The sequence below is a fragment of the Salarias fasciatus genome, chromosome 11, assembly GCF_902148845.1.
Source record: "Salarias fasciatus chromosome 11, fSalaFa1.1, whole genome shotgun sequence".
In the NCBI taxonomy this organism is placed as follows: domain Eukaryota; kingdom Metazoa; phylum Chordata; class Actinopteri; order Blenniiformes; family Blenniidae; genus Salarias; species Salarias fasciatus.
This window is the reverse complement of record NC_043755.1, coordinates 14,835,677-14,859,807: the sequence shown is the minus strand read 5'-3', so window position 1 is coordinate 14,859,807 and position 24,131 is coordinate 14,835,677. Positions and strand designations below refer to the sequence as shown.

General features: G+C 45.1%; 2 protein-coding genes across 5 annotated transcripts in view; both read right to left on the bottom strand.

Moving 5' to 3' along the window:
* The window catches only part of plex9.1 (PML-like exon 9.1), a 967,154-nt gene extending 964,956 nt beyond the window's left edge, over positions 1-2,198 (bottom strand). The window contains exon 1 of the mRNA XM_030103583.1: positions 2,150-2,198. The gene's annotated coding sequence lies outside the window, so the exon portion shown is untranslated. The remainder of the gene's footprint in view (positions 1-2,149) is intronic.
* The window catches only part of smg9 (SMG9 nonsense mediated mRNA decay factor), a 165,038-nt gene extending 141,146 nt beyond the window's left edge, over positions 1-23,892 (bottom strand). Inside the window, exons 1-13 of one of the 4 annotated variants that reach the window (XM_030103576.1) lie at positions 23,622-23,892; positions 23,458-23,532; positions 22,704-22,938; positions 22,516-22,613; positions 22,295-22,407; positions 20,399-20,510; positions 19,285-19,380; positions 19,051-19,136; positions 18,258-18,364; positions 18,068-18,175; positions 13,076-13,201; positions 12,846-12,990; positions 11,730-12,316 (exon numbers count right to left, since the gene is read on the bottom strand). In XM_030103576.1, the coding sequence (XP_029959436.1) occupies positions 12,238-12,316; positions 12,846-12,990; positions 13,076-13,201; positions 18,068-18,175; positions 18,258-18,364; positions 19,051-19,136; positions 19,285-19,380; positions 20,399-20,510; positions 22,295-22,407; positions 22,516-22,613; positions 22,704-22,938; positions 23,458-23,532; positions 23,622-23,765 (1,524 nt within the window). In that variant the 5' untranslated portion in view covers positions 23,766-23,892 and the 3' untranslated portion in view covers positions 11,730-12,237. Of the gene's footprint in view, positions 1-3,739; positions 3,932-11,729; positions 12,317-12,845; positions 12,991-13,075; positions 13,202-18,067; positions 18,176-18,257; positions 18,365-19,050; positions 19,137-19,284; positions 19,381-20,398; positions 20,511-22,294; positions 22,408-22,515; positions 22,614-22,703; positions 22,939-23,457; positions 23,533-23,610 lie in introns of those variants that run through there. The other 3 variants (XM_030103579.1, XM_030103577.1, XM_030103578.1) reach the window with 3 other exon arrangements.
* Between the last annotated feature and the right edge of the window lie 239 nt (positions 23,893-24,131).

Below are 24,131 nucleotides of genomic sequence, written 5' to 3'. Positions count from 1 at the left end.
AAGTCTAGCCAAGGTGTGGTGAATGTAATGCGTCATTCTAGAGCGGTGAAACTTACAGGTTGTTTTACTGGAAGCATCATTGTGTGATATAATATTCAGTCAGGTACAATAAAATCTAAAACCACACAATAAATCTTTTATCTTTGTATTATTTATGATGACAATGACCCTCCATTTTGTTTAAGTTTATTTGGCAAATTAATGTTTTGTTTCCTATTTTTCCTGTGAATTCAGTCATGCTTTTGCTTCTTTGTTCTGATCTACAGAATGCAATACTGCCACAGTAAAGAAATTTTTTCTGAGCCGTTTATAGGATAGTTTAATGTTAATATGAGATAGCTGCAGCATGAGCATCTCCAACAAAACATTATTAACACACAAATAACGCCTCTTTTCAATTCCGTATTGGTTGGTTGCAAAAGTCCATAATTTTTAGAAAATATTTGAACTTAGGAACACTTTAAAAGCATTTGATGAGCTTGCAAACACTGACACCTTACAATGAGGCAAAAGAACAATGAATGACTCACCCAGGTATCCTGACTGGAAAGCATTGTTTCTGGAGGAATGAAAGTCACGGGTTGATTTTACTGTTGGTACTGTTGCATGATGCAATATTCAGTCAAGCAACTGCAATCAATAATTTTCTTATCTGTTTATCTCTCTCTATGGCTTTGATAACATGTGCACCAGTGGTGCACAAAGATCATTAACACCCACCGAGATCATCATTCCACATTTATTACTGAAGCACACTAAAACTCCACTCTCCTTGTGTTGTTGAGGACTGTGTGAACATGTTTCTCTGAATCTTCTTTGTTCAGAAGTCCTTCAATTGTTGCAATATTTTCCAGATGGCAGTTTGCTAATTTTGTTATTGTCTTAATGCAGTTATTGAATTTCAGGTCAGAGTCCTTAATCACACCCAGATAACTCAACTGATTTGTTGTTATGAGTGACGTGGAGTTTTACTGGAAGCACCATTGTATGATTTAATATTCAGTCAGGTCTAATAAAATCTAACACCACACAATAAAGCCCTTATCTTTTTATTGTTTATGATGACATTGACCCTCCATTCATATACAACAAATAATTAACTGTTTTTTTTTTTTTTCAATTTGACGTTCCAAATGCTTCTGCGGCGCACAAACATCTTCACCACTCACACACACCCACCATCATTCCACATTCATGGCTGTCAAATAAAGATTTTTACCACATCTTGTCCAGACATGAGTCAGACTGTGGGTTTCCATTGTCTTTCACTCTCAGCACTTCTGCGTTTGGCGGGACTGAGCCCGTCGATACGACTTGATGCAGCGGACAGGAAACGTTTTTACACTTCAGTCTAGATCAGGGGTCGGCAATTAGCGGCCCGCGGGCCAAATGTGGCCCGCCGAACCGTCCAATCCGGCCCGCGAGAGGATTCCAACACGCGCACGCACAAACGCACGCATTACCCCAGGCCCTCGAGCGGACGCACACACCGCTGTTGGAGCGCGATATCTGTCATTGTGATGCAATAGACAATCTTCGAAGGACGTGTTGTTTAGTTGTGGTTTCCGGTTTGTCACTGAAAAATAAAGAGGAGTGGCACCTCGTCTGGTGAACAGAGAGTGCAAGTGAGTGCGCTGCACCGAGCTCACCATGTGTATTCATTCTCCAGTAAGTTTGAGTGTAACGGTGCGTTTCCACCGGACGCGACGCGAATTTTTCGTGCGATGAGATCACATACAAAGTCAATGTAATGACGCGATTGTCGCTCAACCTTGAGCGGCGGGCGGTGGACGGCGAGCGTTTCCAGGGACAAATCCGCGCGCCCGTCGACTCGCACTGCCATTCGCTGCCGCTCGCCGCCCACCGCTCCAGTGCTCGTCGCTCAAGTTGAAATAATTGAACCTTTCAAGCAAATTCGCGCCAGGACAGCCTATCAGCATGGAGGTCTTCACGGACATGCTGCCGTAAGGCAGCAGGGCTCCGACCACGCAGGACAGTTGGCATGATGCCAAGGCGAGCGGCGAGCAGCTTGTGGCGAGCACGATATCACTCGTTCATCGCTTCTGCTGGAAACACAGCGTCAGCCTGAAGCAGCGATGGAACTGGCCGCCATCCAGGCGCAGCTCCTGCAGAAGATGGTGGAACTTACCGAGCTCAGACCGCCTCCGTAGCGCAGCATGCAGCCAGATGCGATGCCGGCAGCCGCAGCAGGAGGTGACATTCCCATGCCAAATACAGAGCAGCGATGGTGGCAGGCGGAGCATCTCAATCTCAATCTTTATTTGTAAAAGCACTTCTGATATTCATAAAAGTGCTGAACAGTAAAAACAGTCATAAAAACAAAAAAGAACAAAATCCGCACCATCGATCAGTCTGCGTGCACACACACACACACACACACATAGACAGCTGGGTGCACACAGGACTGTGGGACAGACAGAAAAATCCTGCCCACTGTGCAGGAGACGGTGATGAGGAGGCTGTGATGTTTCTGCAGGATGTTTTGTTTTGCATATTTGTACCAGCGTGACGCGTCCCGCGAATGAATTCACACACCAGCGATAAAACTTGTGCATGTAGCGTGGCGCGGTGATCATTTTTCGCGCAAATGCAGTCGCGTTAAACGCGTCCGGTGGACACCCCCCCCCCCCCCCCCCCCCCCCGGCCTGCGATTGAAGTGCCCCCCAAAAAAGTGGCCCGCCACCAAATCTAATTGCCGACCCCTGGTCTAGATCATTTCATTCTTCTTCCACACATTGAAAAATGTGGTTTACAGAATAGCAATGATCATTATAGCCCCTCGTCACTTCTCCGTCCTGCAGGGTTGCCATAAACGGCTCAGACTTTCGACCATGTCCGTCCCTGTCAGTGGCGAGCCGTCCAGACAGAAGAGGACGCAGCATCGTGGTCCTTGAGCCGTTAGCAGAGCAGGCGGCTGTATTCAGAGAGAGCCGAAGATTTCTTCACTCCATCCCATATGCGAGCTGCATAGTAAAACCTGTGAAAACACAACATCGATATGTGAGGATGAACTTCAAGGGTCTCTGTAAGGATTTCCGATGGACTAAATATAATGCATTACAAGTGAAGTAAGCTGATGTGTTGTCTAATATCTCACATAATTTAGACTTTTAACTGGTGCTACAAGAACGTCCCACATCACTTTGGACCCTGCTTCTTTTCACTGGTTACCACTAATAAAGGATTACTTACACCCCCACTCACAACACTCAGAAATGGTTTCGATACAGGGAAATTGCAGAGAAAGTGAAGATGTCAGTGAGTATAGTTTTCTTTACCAAACCACAAGAGACACTCCAAACCCGAACTCAGGAAGAGGTTTGGCAGACCGAAAACCACAGCAGAATCAGAAGATAAATGTCAGAGTGTGCAACTTTTTAACCATTCTAATACCAAGTTAGACATTTCAAATCCACCAGGTGAAGATGATAATTTTATTATGGAGGCTCCCGAGCTGCAGGACGCTATAATTGTATTAAGTTTCTGTGTAAATTTTACATTTTCAAATGAGTGTTTCAAATGGAAAGCGCTCAGAGACATGGTGGATTATTACCAGTTTTTTTCAGTGAGGATGGTGTGTGACAGCTGGCAGCGGGGCATCGCCAGTATCTGGCTGCGGAGTTTTGAAATCATGGTGGGGAATGACGGGTGACCCCTGTACCCGAGGAGCAGAGAGAAGAGCGGGTACATCCCCGAACCTAAAACAGACCCCCCCCAAAAAAACATTTATTCAATCAAATGCAACACCCAAGAGGACTATTTTAGAAAATATCTTCTCTGGAACCTGTTTTCGTGAGATTATCCTCCCCATCAATCTCCTGCACGGGAAGCAGGAACATGTTAACCTCAGGTGACAGGAAGTCCTGGCCCAGGCCCGGGAAGATGTTGCAGTCCAGCATGGACAACGTGCCTGAAAACAAACCGAGTCGTGCATGTTGAGTGTGTGTGGAGGAGTTCTGCACTGCTAGAGCCAACAAGCACAACGTGCATCGGCTGATGGTATAAACACAACTGTTTGTGGAATCAACAAAGAAATCTGACGAACAATGATTTATGACCTGACATTATCAGCTGCACAGACATCATGATATGTGATTAAAAAAAAATTACATTTCACCTGTGTATATCAGTTTCATTTGTGAACTTAATCCAACTTAATCCACGCCATGGCTTGCTCCACGGAGGCGCGTGAAGCAGGCCACGGCGCGGCTGCTGGAGCTCTCCCGTCGCCTCTGTGCAGCAGCTCCGGGCCGTTTACCCAATCGGCCCCAACTCGGCCCCTGGAAGTCAGGCTCCCAGGTGCCGTGACAGCCGAGGCCGAGTCAAAGTGCCTCTCTGCTGGGGAGAGGAGCTCTGCAACGTTCCCATTCAAGCTAATTGTGGCTAAGTTAGTGAAAACTGTCAGCTGACCCACCTGAAGACGGTAGACAAGCTGATTTTATGCAGCCTCCCGGCGACTCAGACGACCAGGAGCCGTGACAGCCGAGCCCGACTCAAAGTGCCTTTCTGCTGGGGAGAGGAGCTCCTCAACATTCCCATCCCAGCTAATTGTGACTAAGTTAGTGAAAACTGTCAGCTGGCCCACCTGAAAATGGTAGACGACTTTATGACAACACTGGCGATGGATGAAAAAATATAGCCGAAATGAGCGATTTTGCAGAGATTATGTCCCGCACTGAAGCTCCCTTGCCGTGGCCCCCGCTAAATTGGTTGAATCTAAATAACTTCTGAAGGACTCCGAGCTGCACGATGTTTGTCTGAGTGAGTATATGAGCATGCACACACCTATAAATAAAGTCCAGGTGTCAAAAAATCGGAGTTGCCCTTTAAGCGCTTAAAGTTGTGACACATCCACTCATTAACTACTTTAATGCACTTTCTCAGCAAGTCAAAATCACTGTGGTACTTCACTGTTGTGTGTCATTTTGTCATCTTTATTTCAGGTAATAATAATAACAATAATAACTGGAACTGCAAGCAGTGCTGATAGGGGGCCAAGCCCACCACGCAACTCGGACCCCGGATTCAACAGAGTCCGCAGAAATCCGCCACGAGGGACTACGGGCTTGCATGCCAACTGAGGATCTCAAGTTTGGTGGTGTTAGCATTCATGATGACCAAGATATGCAAAAGTTTGTGTAATTAAAAGTTTGTGTAAGGTCGTCTTATAACCGGAAGGTTGGTGGTTCGATCCCCGCTCCCGCAGGCGTAAAACTGTCATTGTGTCCTTGGGCAAGACACTTCACCCACGTTGCCTAGTATGAAAGTTGTGAGAGTGAATGGTTGGTGGTGGTCAGAGGGGCCGATGGCGCACATTGGCGGCCTCGCTTCTGTCAGTCTGCCCCAGGGCAGCTGTGGCTACAGTAGTAGCTTACCACCACCCAGTATGGAGTGAATGAATAATGCAATGCAATGTAAAGCGTCTTTGAGTGTGCTGAAAAGCGCTATATAAAACCAATGCATTGTTATTATTATTATTACCTAGCTAGTAAAGTTTAGTCAAGCATCATTTGCTCATATTTTGATGGAGCAAAATTATTATGATAACTTTTGGTCAGAAAAAGTTGAAGACTGTATCTGCCAAGTTTCGTGTGGATCGGACAAAACCCCAAGGAGGAGTTTGACAAAGTATGTTTTTCAGTTTTTGTGATCTGGTGATAAAAAATCATGGTGGAAATGGGTGTGGCCTAGCCCAAGTGATTTGGTTCTACTCAGGGAATTAGAGGACATAAGTTTTTGGAATGTGCAACATACGGCGTGGGAGTTATAGCCCAAAACGCATTTGCATGACTTATAGCGCCACCTGCTTGTGGATTAATTTAATTTTTTGTGTATTCCGTCGCGTCCAGGTTCTGGACCATCCCACCCAATTGCACCACCCTCCCACGTACGGTTTGGGCTGCAGCAGGACAATATTAATAAGCCACGCCCACTTTGACCAATCACAATTATCTTCAAGATATTACCTTAGGAGGGAATTAGGATCATACCTACCAAGTTTCGTAAGCATCAGTCATGCCGTTTAAGAGATAAAAATTTCCCATCTTTACAGCGCCACCTAGTGGCCAGTGTTTGTGGTATTGGGTTCATCCACCCACAGTCACATGCCAACCAAGGATGTCAAGTTTGGTGGCGTTAGCATTTATTATGACCAAGATCTGTGAAACTTTGTGTCGAGCTAGCTAGCTGGCAAAGTTTAGTCAAGCTGACGTTGCGCATATTTTGACGTAGCAAAATTCTTTTGATAACTTCATGTCAGACCCAAGGGAAGACTTTCTCTGCCAATTTTCACGCAGATCGTACAAAGCCCCGAGACGGAGTTCGGAAAAGTATGTTTTTCAGTTTTTGCGATCTATCGAAAAAAAATTATAGGCTATGCGGAAATGGGCGTGGCCTAGGCCAGGTGACTCAGCTCTACTCTGGGAATCTGAGGATATAACTTTTTTGAATGTGCGACACACGGGGTGGGAGTTATTCACCAAAACGCGTTTATGTGCCCTATAGCGCCACCTGCTGGCACAGTGATTTGATTTTTTGCGTCCTCCGTCGGACCAGGGTTTGGGACCAAGCCACCAAATTGCACCGCCCTCCCATGTACAGTTTGGGCTGCAGCGGGACTTTTACCAACGGAAAAATAGAAAAAGGGAAGAATAATAAAAACCCTTTCAATTACAATACGGTTCCCAGCATGGCCCCCTAATAATAGTGCTGGTGTTTATATTTATTTGGCAAATTAATGTTTTGTTTCCTATTTTTCCTGTGAATTCAGTCATGCTTTTGCTTCTTTGTTCTGATCTACAGAATTCAAACTGCCACAGTAAAGAACATTTTTCTGAGCTGTTTATAAGGGAAGACTTTCTCTGCCAATTTTCACGCGGACTGGACAAAGCCCCGAGGAGGAGTTCGAAAAAATATGTTTTTCAGTTTTTGCGATCTATCGAAAAAAAATTATAGGCTATGCGGAAATGGGCGTGGCCTAGCCCAGGTGACTCAGTTCAACTCTGGGAATCTGAGGATATACGTTTTTTGAATGTGCGACATACGGTTTGGGAGATATAGCCCAAAACGTCACATAGCGCCACCTAGTGGAGGAGACACACCATTTTTTTCAGGGATCATCTGTGTGCTGTTCTAAACATACCCTGTGAATTTCACAATCCTCTACGGAAGAGCATTAGGGCCACCCGCGAGAAAAAAAAAAATGAGAAGGGGTAAAAAAAAAAATGTCATCATGAACTTCGAGAAAAAAGTCGAAATGTTGAGAATAAAGTCGAAATGTAACGTCGAGAAAAAAGTTGAAATAGGATGTCGAGAATAAAGTCGAAATATTAATGTCGAGAATAAAATTGAAATAGGAGGTCAAGAATAAAGTCGAAATGTTGAGAATATAGACGATGTCCCAATTCTCTTTGATAAATCCAGTGAGGAGAACGACAGAGCTGCGTGCGGTAGCATAGTTTATACCAACTTTATGTTTCAAATTCAAGTATCATTAATGTTGCTGTTCAACCCAACATTGAAAATTATTCTGGACTCAGATCATGTTTTAAACTGATTTTATTTAATGACTAAAGTGAATTCATTTTCAAAGGATGGATTTCATGACTCTGATAACGATGTTTTCAAACATAATGGTTTTATCATATTGCCAAGATACCGCAAACGCTTCATATCCCCGGAAAAAAAAAATGTAACTTAGTCCTCACATCTCTCCAAAAAATAATGAACCAGAATTTAAAAAAAGATATATCTCTAATTAAAAGTTCTTTCAAAGGCATGGCAGAAATTCACATCGATTGCTGTATTTAAAATATTTTTATTGAATTCTTTATTTTAAAATTAATTAATACAGCCCCTCTAATTCCCTCCTGCTAGGCTCCAGTCCTGGAGAAGTCATGGAAATCTAAAGAAAGTCATTTCTTGTGCACGGGCTGCCTGAGATGATCGGTCCGACGGTCTCTCTCTGGTCCTGGAGGTGCTGGTTCCTCCTCGAACCAGACCAGCAGAGCAGGTGGAGTTGGTGGATGTATCTGGTAGTGGAGCATTTGCATGTACAGATCATAATAAAAATAATTATCAATGCCTTGCCTGTTAAAGAGCTTCTCCTTCAGTGTGCTACTGGAGCTACAGATGGATAAATAAAATACAAAGCATCTTAATTCCTGATGATTTGATGGTCAAAGCAGAAGCAAAAAGTCTTATAGAAACTGAAATACATTAGAAATTATTTTTATATTATTGTAAGAATAAAATACATGTTATATATATAAACTGGAAAAAACTTTTAAAAACATTTGGGGACAAATATCACTGGCTTAATAGAGGAAAAGTGAAATATTTAATAATAAAAGAACAATAGAAAAACAGATGAAGCTCTTGCTAACATATCTGCACCTCTCTGATCTGTTTGCCACTGAACAACCTGCCTTGCTTCCAGCCATAAAAAATAAACTTTTACAGCTTTTGAAGAACAAAAATGAGCTTATTTCTTTTATGCACAGACAAGAGATTAATTGATCACCAATACCTGAATGAGGATAGGTGACACAATACCTGAATGAGGATAGGTGAAGCTGCGAATTGAACCAGGAGACTGGACTCCACTGTTCTTCATCTGCTAATCAAATGCAAGCTTCGATAATAAATCCTTCATCAATTCTTCCACAAAAACGCCATTGTTACACCTTTGGTGATGTAGCTGGAGGATGCTGAGCCTGCAGTGAGGGGGTGTGGCCTCGGAGTATGAAACGTCAGCTGGCAGGCGAACTCTGCTGCTGCTGTTGGCACGCAGTTGCATGACTTCACAGTTCGACTTTATTCTCGACATCCTATTTCAACTTTTTTCTCGACATTATATTTCAACTTTATTCTTGACATTTCAACTTTATTCTCGAAATTCTATTTCAACTTTATTCTCGACATTACATGACGACTTTATTCTCAACATTTCGACTTTATTCTCGACATTTCGACTTTTTTTCTCAAAGTTCATGAGATTTTTTTTCTCCCCCTTGTAATTTTTTTTTCTCGCGGGTGGCCCTAATGCTCTTCCGTAATCCTCAGTATAATAATTGTGCTGAAAAAAAATGTTGAGTTTTGTGTTTTAGCTGCATTAATAAGCAGTGTTGAGAATAACGGCGTTAGAATAAACGGCGTTAGTAACGGCGTTATTTTTTTCAGTAACGAATAATCTAATTAGTTACTTTTCCCATCGTTGCAACGCCGTTACCGTTACTAAGAATATGAAGTGGCGCGTTACTACAATTAGACTGAATGAAGCGCGAGTGTCGCTTCTGCCGCACACATCAGCTGCAGGAGAGAGCAGGGAGGAGGGGGGAGAGGGAAATGGGGGGGGGGGGGGGGTGATGAAGACGCGATGATGATTGGTTGGTGGGCGGGCATGCCCTGCTCACGTGTCTCACTCGCTGCACGCGCTGACCAGTAAAAACACAACAAGACAGAGACAATGGCGTCGAGCTCGAGCCCAGGACATAGAAAGGTAGCGTTCTGGAACTGGAAGTCTCACTGGAAGACTTTATCCACGTCTGCCACATGCTAGCATGACACTTGTTGCTGCTGCTGCTGCTGCTGCTAACCCGACCCCGAGCCCAAATGCAGCAGGAAGGAGAGGAGCCGCTCTGTTAAAACAAGCAACCAGCAGGCGACCAGAGCCGAGCTGAACACTGACTGCAGGTCCACTGGTACACAGGAGGCCTAATGTACAGTTACAGAGATTTGCACTACTTAATGGCCAGAAGTTTACGTTTGTGTTTTTTTAACAGGCTGCAATTTAGTTCAAATAAATACTAAATGTTCTAAAATACTGTATAAAGTGTTTTTATTCTTCAATCAGTTGATATAAACATCTTTGATGTTATAGATGTTATAGAATGTGGTAATGTGTAGAACATGAAAAATAATGTCAGTTACTTTGTTGAGTAACTAATTACTTTTTCAATGAGGTAACTGAGTTACTAACTCAATTACTTTTTGGGAGAAGTAATTTGTAATTCTAACTAATTACTTTTTTAAAGTAACTTGCCCAACACTGTTAATAAGCCACGCCCACTTTGACCAATCGTGATATACTTCGAGATATTGTCTCAGGAAAAAATTAGGGTCACATGTACCAGGTTTTGTAAAAATCGGTTATGCCGTTCAGGAAATATAAATTTCTTATCTCTAGAGCGCCACTGAGTGGCCAACATTCACCAAAATGTGCTGATAGACCCACAGTCACATGGCAACCAAGGATCTAAAGTCCGGTGGTGTTAGCATTTATTATGACCAAGATCTGTGAAACTTTGTGTCGAGCTAGCTAGCTGGCAAAGTTTAGTCAAGCCCACGTTGCGCATATTTTAACGTAGCAAAATTCTTTTGATAACTTCATGTCAGACCGAAGGGAAGACTTTCTCTGCCAATTTTCACGCAGATCGTACAAAGCCCCGAGACGGAGTTCGGAAAAGTATGTTTTTCAGTTTTTGCGATCTATCGAAAAAAAATTATAGGCTATGCGGAAATGGGCGTGGCCTAGGCCAGGTGACTCAGCTCTACTCTGGGAATCTGAGGATATAAGTTTTTTGAATGTGCGACACACGGGGTGGGAGTTATTCACCAAAACGCGTTTATGTGCCCTATAGCGCCACCTGCTGGCACAGTGATTTGATTTTTTGCGTCCTCCGTCGGACCAGGGTTTGGGACCAAGCCACCAAATTGCACCGCCCTCCCATGTACAGTTTGGGCTGCAGCGGGACTTTTACCAACGGAAAAATAGAAAAAGGGAAGAATAATAAAAACCCTTTCAATTACAATACGGTTCCCAGCATGGCCCCGTAATAATAGTGCTGGTGTTTATATTTATTTGGCAAATTAATGTTTTGTTTCCTATTTTTCCTGTGAATTCAGTCATGCTTTTGCTTCTTTGTTCTGATCTACAGAATTCAAACTGCCACAGTAAAGAACATTTTTCTGAGCTGTTTATAGGATAGTTTAATGTTAATATGAGATAGCTGCAGCATGAGTAGCTCCAACAAAACGTTATTAACACACAAATAACGCCTCTTTTCAATTCCGTATTGGTTGGTTGCAAAAGTCCATAATTTTAAGAAAATATTTGAACTTGGGAACACTTTAAAAGCATTTGATGAGCTTGCAAACACTGACACCTTACAATGAGGCAAAAGAACAATGAATGACTCACCCAGGTATCCTGACTGGAAAGCATTGTTTCTGGAGGAATGAAAGTCACGGGCTGATTTTACTGTCGGCACTGTTACATAATGCAATATTCAGTCAAGCAACTGCAATCAATAATTTTCTTATCTGTTTATCTCTCTCTATGGCATCGATAACATGTGCACCAGTGGTGCACAAAGATCATTAACACCCACCGAGATCATCATTCCACATTTATTACTGAAGCACACTAAAACTCCACTCTCCTTGTGTTGTTGAGGACTGTGTGAACATGTTTCTCTGAATCTTCTTTGTTCAGAAGTCCTTCAATTGTTGCAATATTTTCCAGATGGCAGTTTGCTAATTTTGTTATTGTCTTAATGCAGTTATTGAATTTCAGGTCAGAGTCCTTAATCACACCCAGATATCTCAACTGATTTGTTGTTATGAGTGACGTGGAGTTTTACTGGAAGCACCATTGTATGATTTAATATTCAGTCAGGTCTAATAAAATCTAACACCACACAATAAAGCCTTTATCTTTTTATTGTTTATGATGACATTGACCCTCCATTCATACACAACAAATAATTAACTGGTTTTTTTTTTTTTTTTTCAATTTGACGTTCCAAATGCTTCTGTGGCGCACAAACATCTTCACCACTCACACACACCCACCATCATTCCACATTCATGGCTGTCAAATAAAGATTTTTACCACATCTTGTCCAGACATGAGTCAGACTGTGGGTTTCCATTGTCTTTCACTCTCAGCACTTCTGCGTTTGGTGGGACTGAGCCCGTCGATACGACTTGATGCAGCGGACAGGAAACGTTTTCACTCGTCAGTCCAGATCATTTCATTCTTTTTCCACGCATTGAAAAATGTGGTTTACAGAATAACAATGATCATTATAGCCTGCCATCACTTCTCCGTCCTGCAGGGTTGCCATAAACGGCTCAGACTTTCAGCCATGTGCTTCCCTATCAGTGGCGAGCCGTCCAGACAGAAGAGGACGCAGCATCGTGGTCCTTGAGCCGTTAGCAGAGCAGGCGGCTGTATTCAGAGAGAGCCGAAGACTTCTTCACTCCATCCCATATGCGAGCTGCATAGTGAAACCTGTGAAAACAAAACATCGATATGTGAGGATGAACTTCAAGGGTCTCTGTAAGGATTTCCTGTGGACTAAATATAATGCATTACAAGTGAAGTAAGCTAATGTGTTGTCTGATATCTCACATAATTTAGACTTAACAGGTACTAAAAGAACGTCCCACATCACTTCGGTCCCTGCTTCTCTTCACTGGCTACCACTAATATAGGATTACTTACACCCCCACTCACAACACTCAGAAATGGTTTCGATACAGGGAAATTGCAGAGAAAGTGAACTCAGGAAGAGGTTTGGCAGACCAAAAACCACAGCAGAATCAGAAGATAAATGTCAGAGTGCACAACTTTTTAACCATTCTAATACCGAGTAAGACATTTTAAATCCATTGCGTGAAGACGATCATTTTATTTTGGAAGGTCCTGAGCTACAGGAGGCTATAATTGTATTAAGTTTCTGTGTAAATTTTACATTGCAATAACATTTTCAAATGAGTGTTTCAAATGGAAAGCGCTCAGAGACATGGTGGATTATTACCAGTTTTTTTCAGTGAGGATGGTGTGTGACAGCTGGCAGCGGGGCATCGCCAGTATCTGGCTGCGGAGTTTTGAAATCATGGTGGGGAATGACGGGTGACCCCTGTACCCGGGGAGCAGAGAGAAGAGCGGGTACGTCCCCGAACCTAAAACAGACCCCCCCCAAAAAACATTTATTCAATCAAATGCAACACCTAAGAGGACTATTTTAGAAAATATCTTCTCTGGAACCTGTTTTCGTGAGATTATCCTCCCCATCAATCTCCTGCACGGGAAGCAGGAACATGTTAACCTCAGGTGACAGGAAGTCCTGGCCCAGGCCCGGGAAGATGTTGCACTCCAGCATGGACAACGTGCCTGAAAACAAACCGCACCATGCACGTTGAGCGTGTGGAGGAGTTCTGCACTACCAGTGCCAACAAGCACAACGTGCATCGGCTGTTGGCATAAACACAACTGTTTGTGAAATCAAAAAAGAAATCTGACGAATGATAATTTGTAAATTAGTAGTAAAATTTTGTAATTATAATGTTGCTTATTGTTTAACCTTATTCATTTTTTTGTAAATAAATGTAATTTCTCTGTTTTCTTTTGAGAGATTCATGCACATCTCTGAAAAGTCATTCCAACTATCAGTTACTTAAACATTCACAACATAAAGCATGTTTTACATTTTAATTTTGATAAACACATCCGCCGGTTAGCAAAATCTTGTTTGATCGAATAATATTCTAAAGGAGGAGCAAGAGATGTCAGAAAAGTTACCACAGGGATAACTGGCTTGTGGCGGCCAAGCATTCATAGCGACGTCGCTTTTTGATCCTTCAATGTCGGCTCTTCCTATCATTGTGAAGCAGAATTCACCAACCGTTGGATTGTTCACCCACTAATAGGGAACGTGAGCTGGGATTAGACCGTCGCGAGACAGGTTCGTTTTACCCTACTCAAGATGTGTTGTTGCAATCGTCATTCTGCCCCATGGCAGGGTCTCCCAAGGCAAACAGGTTCTGTGTGATGGGTCAAACTAAGGGCAGGTCAAAAGCTCCTTTGAAGAACTTACAATCGAGGTCTGTGACGTTGCCCGGTATGGCGCAGCCGGGGCCCCACCCTGGAACCAGGCCTGGGGTTGGGGCTCGCAAGCGAGCACCTGGTGGCCGGGCCTTTGTCTACTGGGCCCGGCCAGGCTCAGCCCGAAGGGGTGATGTGGGCCAGCCCTCCGGTGGACCCACCACCCGCAGGGGGAACTGTAGGGGCCAGGTGCAATGTGGATTGGGTGGCAGCCAACGGCAAGGTGCCTGGCGACCCGATCCTCAGACACAGAGACGAGCTCTAGGGACATGGAATGTCACCTCGTTGGGGGGGAAGGAGCCCGAGCTTGTGAGGGAGATCGAGAGGTACCGGCTTGATATAGTCAGGCTCACCTCCACACATAGCCGGGACTCTGGAACCCAACCTCTCACTGGACTCTCCACTTTTCTGGCATTGCCAGCGGTGAGAGGCGGCGGGCTGGTGTGGGTTTGCTTATAGCCCCACAGCTCAGCCGTCATGTGTTGGAGTTCACCCCAGTGAACAAGAGGGTCGCATCTCTGTGTCTTTGGGTCGGTGATAGGTACCTCACTGTTGTTTCGGCTAACCGGCCAAATAGCATTGTAGAGTACCCGGCCTTCTTGGAGTCCCTGGGAGGGGTGCTGGAAAGCGCTCTGACTGGGGACTCCACTGTTCTACTGGGGGACTTCAACGCCCACGTGGGCAGTGACAGTGAGACCTGGAAGGGGGTGATTAGGACGCACGGCCTCCCCGATCTGAACCCGAATGGTGTTCTGTTATTGGACTTCTGTGCTAGCCACAGTTTGTCCATATCAAACACCATGTTCAAGCACAGGGGTGTCCATAAGTGCCCTTGGGACCAGGACACCCTAGGTCGGAGGTCAATAATCGACTTTGTTGTCGTGTCATCTGACCTCCGGCCGTGAGTTTTGGACACTTGGGTGAAGAGAGGAGCAGAGCTGTCGACCACTCACCACCTGGTGGTGAGTTGGATTCGCTGGCAGAGGAGGAAACCGGACAGACTTGGCAGACCCAAACGTGTTGTGAGGGTCTGCTGGGAACGTCTGGCGGAACCCTCTGTCAGCATGGTTTTCAACTCCCACCTCCGGGAGAGCTTCTCCAATGTCCCAAGGGAGGCTGGGGACATTTAGTCCGAGTGGACCATGTTCTCCACCTCCATTGTTGAAACAGCTGCTCGGAGCTGTGGTTGTAAGGTCTCCGGTGCCTGTCGTGGCGCTAACCCCTGAACCCGGTGGTGGACACCGGAAGTAAGGACTGCCTTCAAGCTGAAGAAGGAGTCCTATCGAGCCTTGTTGGCTTGTGGGACTCCAGAAGCAGCTGATGGGTACTGGCAGGCCAAGAGAACTGCAGCCCGAGCGGTTGTAGAGGCAAAAATTCAGGTCTGGGAGGAGTTCGGGGAGGCAATGGAGGAGGACTACCAGTCAGCCTCAAAGAAATTCTGGCAAACCGTCCGGCGCCTCAGGAGGGGAAAGCAGGTCTCCACTAACATTGTTTATAGCGGAGGTGGGGAGTTGCTGACCTCAACTGGGGATATCATAGGACGATGGAAGGAATACTTCGAGGACCTCCTCAATCCCATCGCCACGTCTTCCACGGAGGAAGCAGAGGCTGAGGTCCCAGAGGTGGACTTGTCCATCACCCAAACCGAAGTCACCGAGGTGGTTGGTAAGCTCCTCGGTGGCAAGGCACCGGGGGTGGGTGAGATTCGCCCTTATCTTAAGTATCTTAAGTCTCTAGATGTGCAGGGACTGTCATGGTTGACAAGTCTCTGCAACATCGCGTGGCGGTCAGAGACGGTGCCTCTGGATTGGCAGACCGGGGTGGTGGTCCTGTTTAAAAAGGGGGACCGGAGGGTGTGCTCCAACTATCGGGGGATCACACTCCTCAGCCTCCCTGGTAAAGTCTATTCCAGGGTACTGGACAGGAGGATTCAACCGATAATCGAACCTCTGATTCAGGAGGAACAATGTGGTTTTGGTCCTGGTCGCGGAACAGTGGACCAGCTCTATACCCACCATAGGGTGCTCAAAGGTTCGTGGGAGTTCGCCCAACCAGTTCACGTGTTTTGTGGACTTGGAGAAGGCATTCGACTGCGTCCCTCAAAGTTCCTTGTGGGGGGTGCGCCACGAATACGGAAGCCGGGGCCCCTTGTTAAGGGTTGTTCAGTCTCTGTATGACCGGAGTAGGAGTCTGGTTCGCATTGCCGGCAGTAAGTCGGACCTGTTTCCGTGTTGGACTCCGGCAGGGCTGCCCTTTGTCACTGGTTCTGTTCATAATGTTTATGGACAGAATTTCTCGGTGGAGCCAGGGGATGGAGGGGGTCCGGTTCGGGGAGCGCAGGATTTCATCTCTGCTTTTTGCAGATGATGTTGTCCTGTTGGCTTCATTGAACCGGGACCTACAGCATGCACTGCGACGGTTCACAGCCAGGTGTGAAGCGACAGGGATGAGGATCAGCGCCTCCAAATCCGAGGCCATGGGGTCCTCGAACGGAAGAGGGTGGCTTGCCCTCTCCAGGTCGGTGGAGAGACTCTGGCCCAAGTGGAGCAGTTTAAGTATCTTGGAGTCTTGTTCACGAGTGAGGGACGGATAGAACGTGAGATTGACAGGCAGATCGGTGCAGCGTCTGCAGTGATACGGTCGTATCAGTCTGCTGTGATGAAAAAGGAGCTGAGCCGAAAGGCAAAGCTCTCGATTTACCGGTCAATCTACGTTCCCACCATCATCTATGGTCATGAACTTTGGGTCATTACCGAAAGGGCAAGATCCCAGATACAAGCGGCTGAAATGAGCTTCCTCTGTAGGGTGGCTGGGCGCTCCCTTAGAGATAGGGTGAGGAGCTCAGTCATCAGAGAAGAGCTCGGAGTAGAGTCGCTACTCCTCCACATCGAGAGGGGCCAGCTGAGGTGGCTCGGGCACCTCTTCAGGATGCCTCCTGGATGCCTCCCTGGGGAGGTGTTCTGGGCATGTCCCACCAGGAGGAGACCCGAGGGAAGACCCAGAACACGCTGGAGAGACTAAGGCTGAATCCCATTTCACCCCTTAGCCCTCCCCCTTGGCCTTTCCCCTCGTTGTGCGCATTCACGTGGAGGGGTAGCAGTGTCCCAATTGTCATTATGACGGAGGGGTAGGGCCAAGAAGGAGGGCCAGTCACCCCTCCAAAAGGAGATTCTCCCGAGGCTCACTCCAAATGGAGGGTTATGATCCAGTGGCGGCTGGTGGCGAAGGGCGCTTGTTTCGTAAGCCCACACGTCAGTGGCGGCCGGGTTTAATTCACTTCTGCATTGGCGGGGGCGCTCGTTTCCACACCCGCGCATTTCAGGCGCATTCCAAACACAACAGATAGATGATTATTTTCAATAAACTGGTTTCTTCAACATGCTCGCCTGGAATGCGCAGTCAGGAAACGAGTGCCCCCGCCAATGCGGAAGTGAACTAACCCCACCTGCCAGTCACGGTCCAAGCAAACAAAACAAGCACCCCTCGCCACCGGACGCCACTGGATGACAGATTTCTCAGAAAGTCTTCCAAGATCGGCAAGATGGCGGTATCCGCAACGAAAGAAGCTCATCAATGTCAGTATTTTGCCAATTAATAAAGTTTTAAAATGTAAGAAAAACATTCTTCTTTGGCAAACAATTGTCGCATCTGCCTACGTCATCGGCGACGACTGATGACGTACGCGATTGTCGGAGGGGTGTCCCAATTCGGAGGGGTTTACTTTCGCCCCTACCCCTTTGCACTCTGTTTCATAGGGATCGGGCTAAGGGGTAGGGCCAAGAGGAAGGACTAGAAAGAGAAATGGGATTGGGCCTGTGTCTCTCGGCTGGCCTGGGAATGCCTTGGGACCCTCCCGGAAGAGCTAGAGGAAGTGTATGGGGACAGGGAAGTCTGGGCATCTCTGCTTAAACTGCTAGCCCCGCGACCCAGTCCCAGATAAGCGGTGGAAGATGGATGAATGGATGGATATTCTAAAACACTGTCATCTGGATTTTCATGACATAAATCAAAATTAGATATAAAAAAATTACAAAGAAAAAAGCTTGAAATTCTATTCTGATTTCTTGATATCTTAGACAGTGTACAATGATTTATTACCCTTGACACAGAACATAATAAAACATGAGTGTGATCCTGCTCATGCTGCAGCTGCACCTTTGTATTTCAGATGAGAATGGGCCATGAGTTTATCCACCACCAAATGCATGTTCTTCAGTTTTCTCGGACTGAAATCATCCCGTCCGGCTTTATTCTGGAGGAACACTGCGAGACACAGATTTAAACAGTCACTCAAGTTGACCTTGGTCGGCATGTGAGATCAGCTGTTTCTGAATCAAACAGGCACCTATGTGAGGATAATACTCGGCGCCATCGTCGCTGCCCGAGGAGCCGGTGCTGTCGTGGCTTGCCGAAGGCGTGGAAGGTTTCAGCATCTCAGCAGTCTGAAGAAACCTGTTTATGGTCAAATAAAAGAAGTTTATCAGCAAGACAATCATCTTACACTTATAAAGAAGCATGATGGGCCCGAGAGGTTATGTTTGATCATAAATACCCAACAATCAGTGTATGTCATCTCATGGTTTTATTCCTTATTTGCCTAAATTGAGTACTGGCTCCTTTTTCTGGACTGAATTAGATTAAATTTGATTTTTTTACAAATGTGTCACACAACGAACATGACAAGTTGCTCATTCACTTCGAGTGGCAACAGGTGAATGATTAAACACAAACGTTTCTGCTGCCTTGTTTTTCAATTTTTTAATTTGAAATTACAAGGACTTGAGGTGCAACAAACCAACTCTAGTTTACTTTTGAGTAGAGTAGGTCGTCCAGTGGTGTAGTGTTTAGCACTGTCACCTGATGAATGAATGAATGAATGAATGAATGAATGAATGAATGAATGTCAGAACTTCAGACAGCAGCACAGTGGGTCTGACTCTGTCTGGATTGGCTGTTTACAGCATGATCGCGCTTATGAAACATTTAAGGTAAATATCCTTTTCAGATGCAGCCTGGAATGCTTCACATTCCTTTGGGGAGAAGAGGAAGCTCCGGTCAAAGGACTCCTGAAAGCTGAGCAGTGCCGCCGTCCTGAGCCTGATCAGTCAGCAGCTCGAGGATCCAGATCTAACACTCACTTGTAAAGGTTCAAGTCAGTGAACCAGTCTTGAACCACAATCACCACATGGCACACAGTGAAGAGGAAGGCGGCGATCTGAAGAGACTGTGGACAGACCACAGGAGGACAGTCAAGGTGTCTGTGGCGTCAAACCATCACAAAACACTGAATCACACGTTTGAAATCACTGATGGGTGTCAGGGTTTCACTGGAGTTGTTGGCCAATGTCGCCCTCTACTGGCCGACCACATACCTGCATCTCTATGTAGGTATGAGGAAGATTGTACTCAGGAGGTAACTTCCGGTCATTGTTGATCAGGTGATCCAAAATAGATGGGCTGAGCATCGGCTGAAGGGAAAAGGAAAGTCTGTCACTGAAACCTGCTGGGTGTGTCTTCAGCACAAAGAAACACACGCTGAGAGTTTGAGAGTGGTTCTTACTGTATCTTTGACAGAGTCTGCTGAATTTCTTACCCAATTCTTTTTTTCAATAAGATAAATAATTTCTGCTTTTATAAAGAAAGGTTTGACCCCCAGAATCAAGAAAGTTTTTGCTAAGGCAGAGATCTGTTGGTTTTCCCAAACCTCGAACTCTACTGCTGATCAGAAAATGTACACAGAACATCACTGTGGATTCAGGAACCAACACTAACGCGGTGTGAACTTGAAGCCAAAACATGTCACTACATCTCATTCTTAGCTTCTAACTCAATCCTGGATGTCCCCGCCACTCAGAAACGCTCCATTTCCAAGATTCACTCATTGATTTCAAAATTCACAGAGACCAGATCAAACAAACTATTAGGAAGAAGAACCTGTCAGAACCATAGCCGGTGATGACTGGGACGGTGAATTAACTCCAGTGAAGAGCAAAACATCTGTTCTGAGCTTTGTTCAATTCAACGTTGTTCACTGGATAAATTTTACCAACTGTCAACTCTCCAAAACATGACTGATATGTTTTGCTCTTGCTCTCAACTCCCTTCATTGAACACAGTCCTGACACTATGTGCAGGCATGGTTTTTGTTTTTTTTTTTTTGTTAATGTTTTCCGGGAATCAAATAACTCTGAGGACAACAAGCCACCTTTGCATCTCTATTTGCATCAGGGAGATTTCTGGTGGAATGAAAACCACTTCCTGCCCCCAAAGCATCCTTATGGCTGAAGGACTTCAGGCTCTTCTTCAACATGGAGGAGGTTAAATATACTTTGATGGGGTCACTTGAAACATTTGAGAATATTACAATCTTTTCCAGTTATGGAGGATAGAAATAAAACTACAGACATCATAAAATACCCACCAGGGGGTGCTATCAATGTGCTCTGCATTAGAGAGAGTGAGAGAGAGAGCTCGGATCACTCTTACCTGTGTGTCCAGGAATATAACTCTCTCCTGCGTGATGAAAAAGTCGATGCCCGTGCTCTGATTCCCTCCTCTTTCTTTGATCTCCTGAGTTTGTGCTCTGAATACATAATTCCTGTTCAAACACAAACATCATCATCATCATCATCATTATTCCACGACTTTGAGCACCTTTTTTGTCTCTTACTGAAAGTTGAATTAAATGCGTAACTTCAGTGACAAAAGAAAACAGTTAAATATTGAAACTGTAAGTCTCAGCACCCCATGCTCTGGTTGTAAAGTATAGTTAGCAGTATTTGAGGATAATGGATTTCTGGTGCATGGACATTGTAGAATGTCACACACTGAACTGATTTTAAATGTTCTCTGATTAGAAAATCACTTGTTTTCAAGTATAAAAAAGGCTGTATGACTTTGGGGGCGGCTTTTGCTCAGTTGTTGGACTCCGTCGTCTCTCAATCAACCCCAACCTGCTCCCAAGGGATGGACTGAGCGCCTTGCATGGCAGCTGCCTCTGTTGGCGTGTGTGTGTGTGTGTGTGTGTGTGTGTGTGTGTGTGTGTGTGTGTGTGTGTGTGTGTGTGTGTGTGTGTGTGTGTGTGTGTGTGTGTGTTCTTGTATTTCTGTCCTTGTCGGGGCCAAATGTCCCCACAAGGATAGCAAAACGTGGAACACGGTGCCTTGTGGGGACCTTTTTCCGGTCCTAAGTAGGAGAAACAGTGTTTTCTTGACCATGTTGTTGTTACTGAAAAAAGTAAAAGTGTAAAAACATTTCTTTAGGGTTAGGCTTTGTTGTGGTGTGGGTTAAGGTTAGGGTTAAGGTCAGGGTTAGGGGCTAGACATGAATGGGAGTCAATGGACGGTCCCCACAAGGATAGAAATACAAGACTGTGTGTGTGTGTGTGTGTGTGTGTGTGTGTGTGTCTAAATGGGTGAATGTGAATAACGTAAGGAACTTTAGTGGACCGATAAAGTTGTGAGAAAGTGCCATATAAATGCAACTCAAGTGGAATTATCTCATTGGAAGCATTCCATTATTTGTCTGACTGAAGAGAAGGTTTCAGTTCCACTGACATCAGGAGGAGAAATGGATATTTCAGATACATCTTAATATTTCAAAATATTGAATAAGCCATCATGTCAGACACAGATTCAATATAATGTGATGATTTTTGTCCAAATGTTGAAAAAGACATCTACACGTCCACAAATCCATTAAAGAATTACTTTGAAAGAGAGGAAATGGAATCAAGTCATTGCTTCGGTCAACTCTATACGAAAGAGATGTTTTGCACTAAATAGTGGTTACACCAGATACTGACTGGCTTTCTGACTCCCACGGATCCAACCAATACAGTAAAACTGCACATTTTCGTGGGACCTGTTATTGTGTCCAGCCTAAATCACACCTGAGCGATTATCCTGTTGTCTAATCAGCTCCACTTGTGAGGCAGATGGCAAAGGACTAACATAGATTAAGACAAATTTATCAACTACAATTGAACAAAATATGCCTTTTGTGTTCATAGAAAATGTCTTAGATCTTTACTTTGAGTTCAGTTTATGAGAAATGGGAGCAAAAGCAAAAGAGCTGTATTTGTATTTTTGTTCGCTGTATTTGGAATTTTTTTATTATTATGAATTTGCAACCTGGATGACACTACTGCAGGTAAGATTTTGTTTTGTTTTTTTAAGTGAAATTTAATTTTCATATAAATGCTCAACAATATAAGATTTCCATTGAAATTTTCAACTGTGACTCACAAGCAGCACACACTCGTCAGTGGCTGATTGATTCAACACTGCTTCTATCTCTGAGACCCTTCAGTAAAGATACAGAACACGATACGGCCCTGATTCACACGACTCCCCTTCATCTTGCTGTCACTGCCAGATTTACCTCTGATCTTCTTCAGGAGTGTTCGCAGACAACATGGACATGATGGAAGATTTTCCACTTCCCTGCGGGCCGAGGACTCCCACCACCAGCATGTCTGTCTGGTCCCTCAAATACTGCAACACATCGCCACCAATGACAGTTCATATTGGGCAGAGACAGTACTCTGAATTAATCAGAGCTTTTCACCTGCATCAAGTAAATCCAGAGAATTTTCAACTCACCTCCATGGCACTGTCACACCAGTTCATCTGATCGTCGACCAGCTTGATGCTGTGCTTCATCTTCTCTGGAGGAATGAGTTTCGACTGACCGACCATGGCTGTTATATGAAGAGATTCAAGTGTTTTCATTTTGGCTACACACATGCAATAAGCACAATATTTTTGCATGAAAGGTAGAAATGACTCACGGTCCACAGCCCCACTCGATGCAGTCGCCCCCATTCCTCTGTTCTGGATCTGGTAGACGGGCTGGGTGGGCCGCTGGCCCTCTCTTTCCATCTTGGAGGGTCCAGAACCGGAGGACTGAGCTGCCGCCTCTGGAGGCGTTCCTGGTTTCCCTCCATCGTCCCTGGCTTTCATGAGTGTGATGGGCTTCTCCAGGACCGGAGTCCCGCTGACAGGAGCAGTCTGCGCTGGCTTTGCCTTGGAAATAAGCCAACAACAGCACGTACCATTCAATCACACAAACAGAAAACAGTGCTTCATGAACTGCATTTTCCCAATTCAGGCTCAGCTGGGGCTCAAAACCAATTAGCTACTATACAAATGGAATGTTAAAGTATTAATGTGTTTTACTGTTGAGTACTTTGTGATCTTTATCTGTGAAAAATGCTACGCAAATAAATTTTACTGAGTTATAACTGTAAAGAATTTAGTACATATGAGATATGTACTAAGGTGCTGCAGTAGCTAAGGCTCTCGCCTCAGTGTGAGGAGGTTTGGGCTCAAACACCGGCCTGGGCCTTTCTGTGTTGAGTTTGCATGTTCTTCCTGTGTTCAGAGGGTTTCTCTGAATAAATGATATCATATGAATAAATATTGCATTCATTATTCCCCTTTTCACAATTTGTCCCCAGGCTGAAGCCCACTGGTTCCTGCTTCTGAACACCATAATCCAGACAGATGAAAATGTGCCCACAGCAGTTTATTAGGTTAACCTACCCTTTCTCCTGGAGGCTTGGCCAGAATGATCGGTGTCTTCTGAATGAGAATGCCTGGTGGATCTTCGCTGCCATCCTAACAAGACCAAAAAAAAAAAAAAAGTTTAAATTCCTTATTTTGGCCAACAAAAGGTAAAAAAAAAATGAGTGTCACTTTTGCATTACCCTCCTTTCTCTCGGTTGGTAATCACGGTCTCGACTGGGACCGGACAGATTCTGGCCCGGAGGTCCAACATCTCTGTCCCGACGTCGCCTCCTCCGGCGTCCCTGGCCATACATGCCGGGCTGGCTGTGACCCGACTCCGACATGGCTGGAGGCCAGAGGGAGCCCGGTGTGCGCTCGGGTGTTGAAACTGTTACACTTTCAACAATAACGCTCCTTTTCTAACGCAACCAACGACGGATGGAGAAGAACCTCTGCGCGTCTGTTTCCCACTCCAGCGCTGACCGGCGAGTGTACGACCGAGAAGTTCACGGTAAAACCCACTCTCAGATAAGCTCCGCCCGCTGGAGGAAGTTTGGTGTTATTGATCAAACGCACCCTGTTCGTCTGTTAAATGCAGTCGTCCTTACACACGATAACCAGAATGTAGTTCCTGTGGATTAATCTGGAATCCTTTAGAATTAAATGCGCTACGACACTTTATTGTAATTCAAACTGCCTCAATAATTACG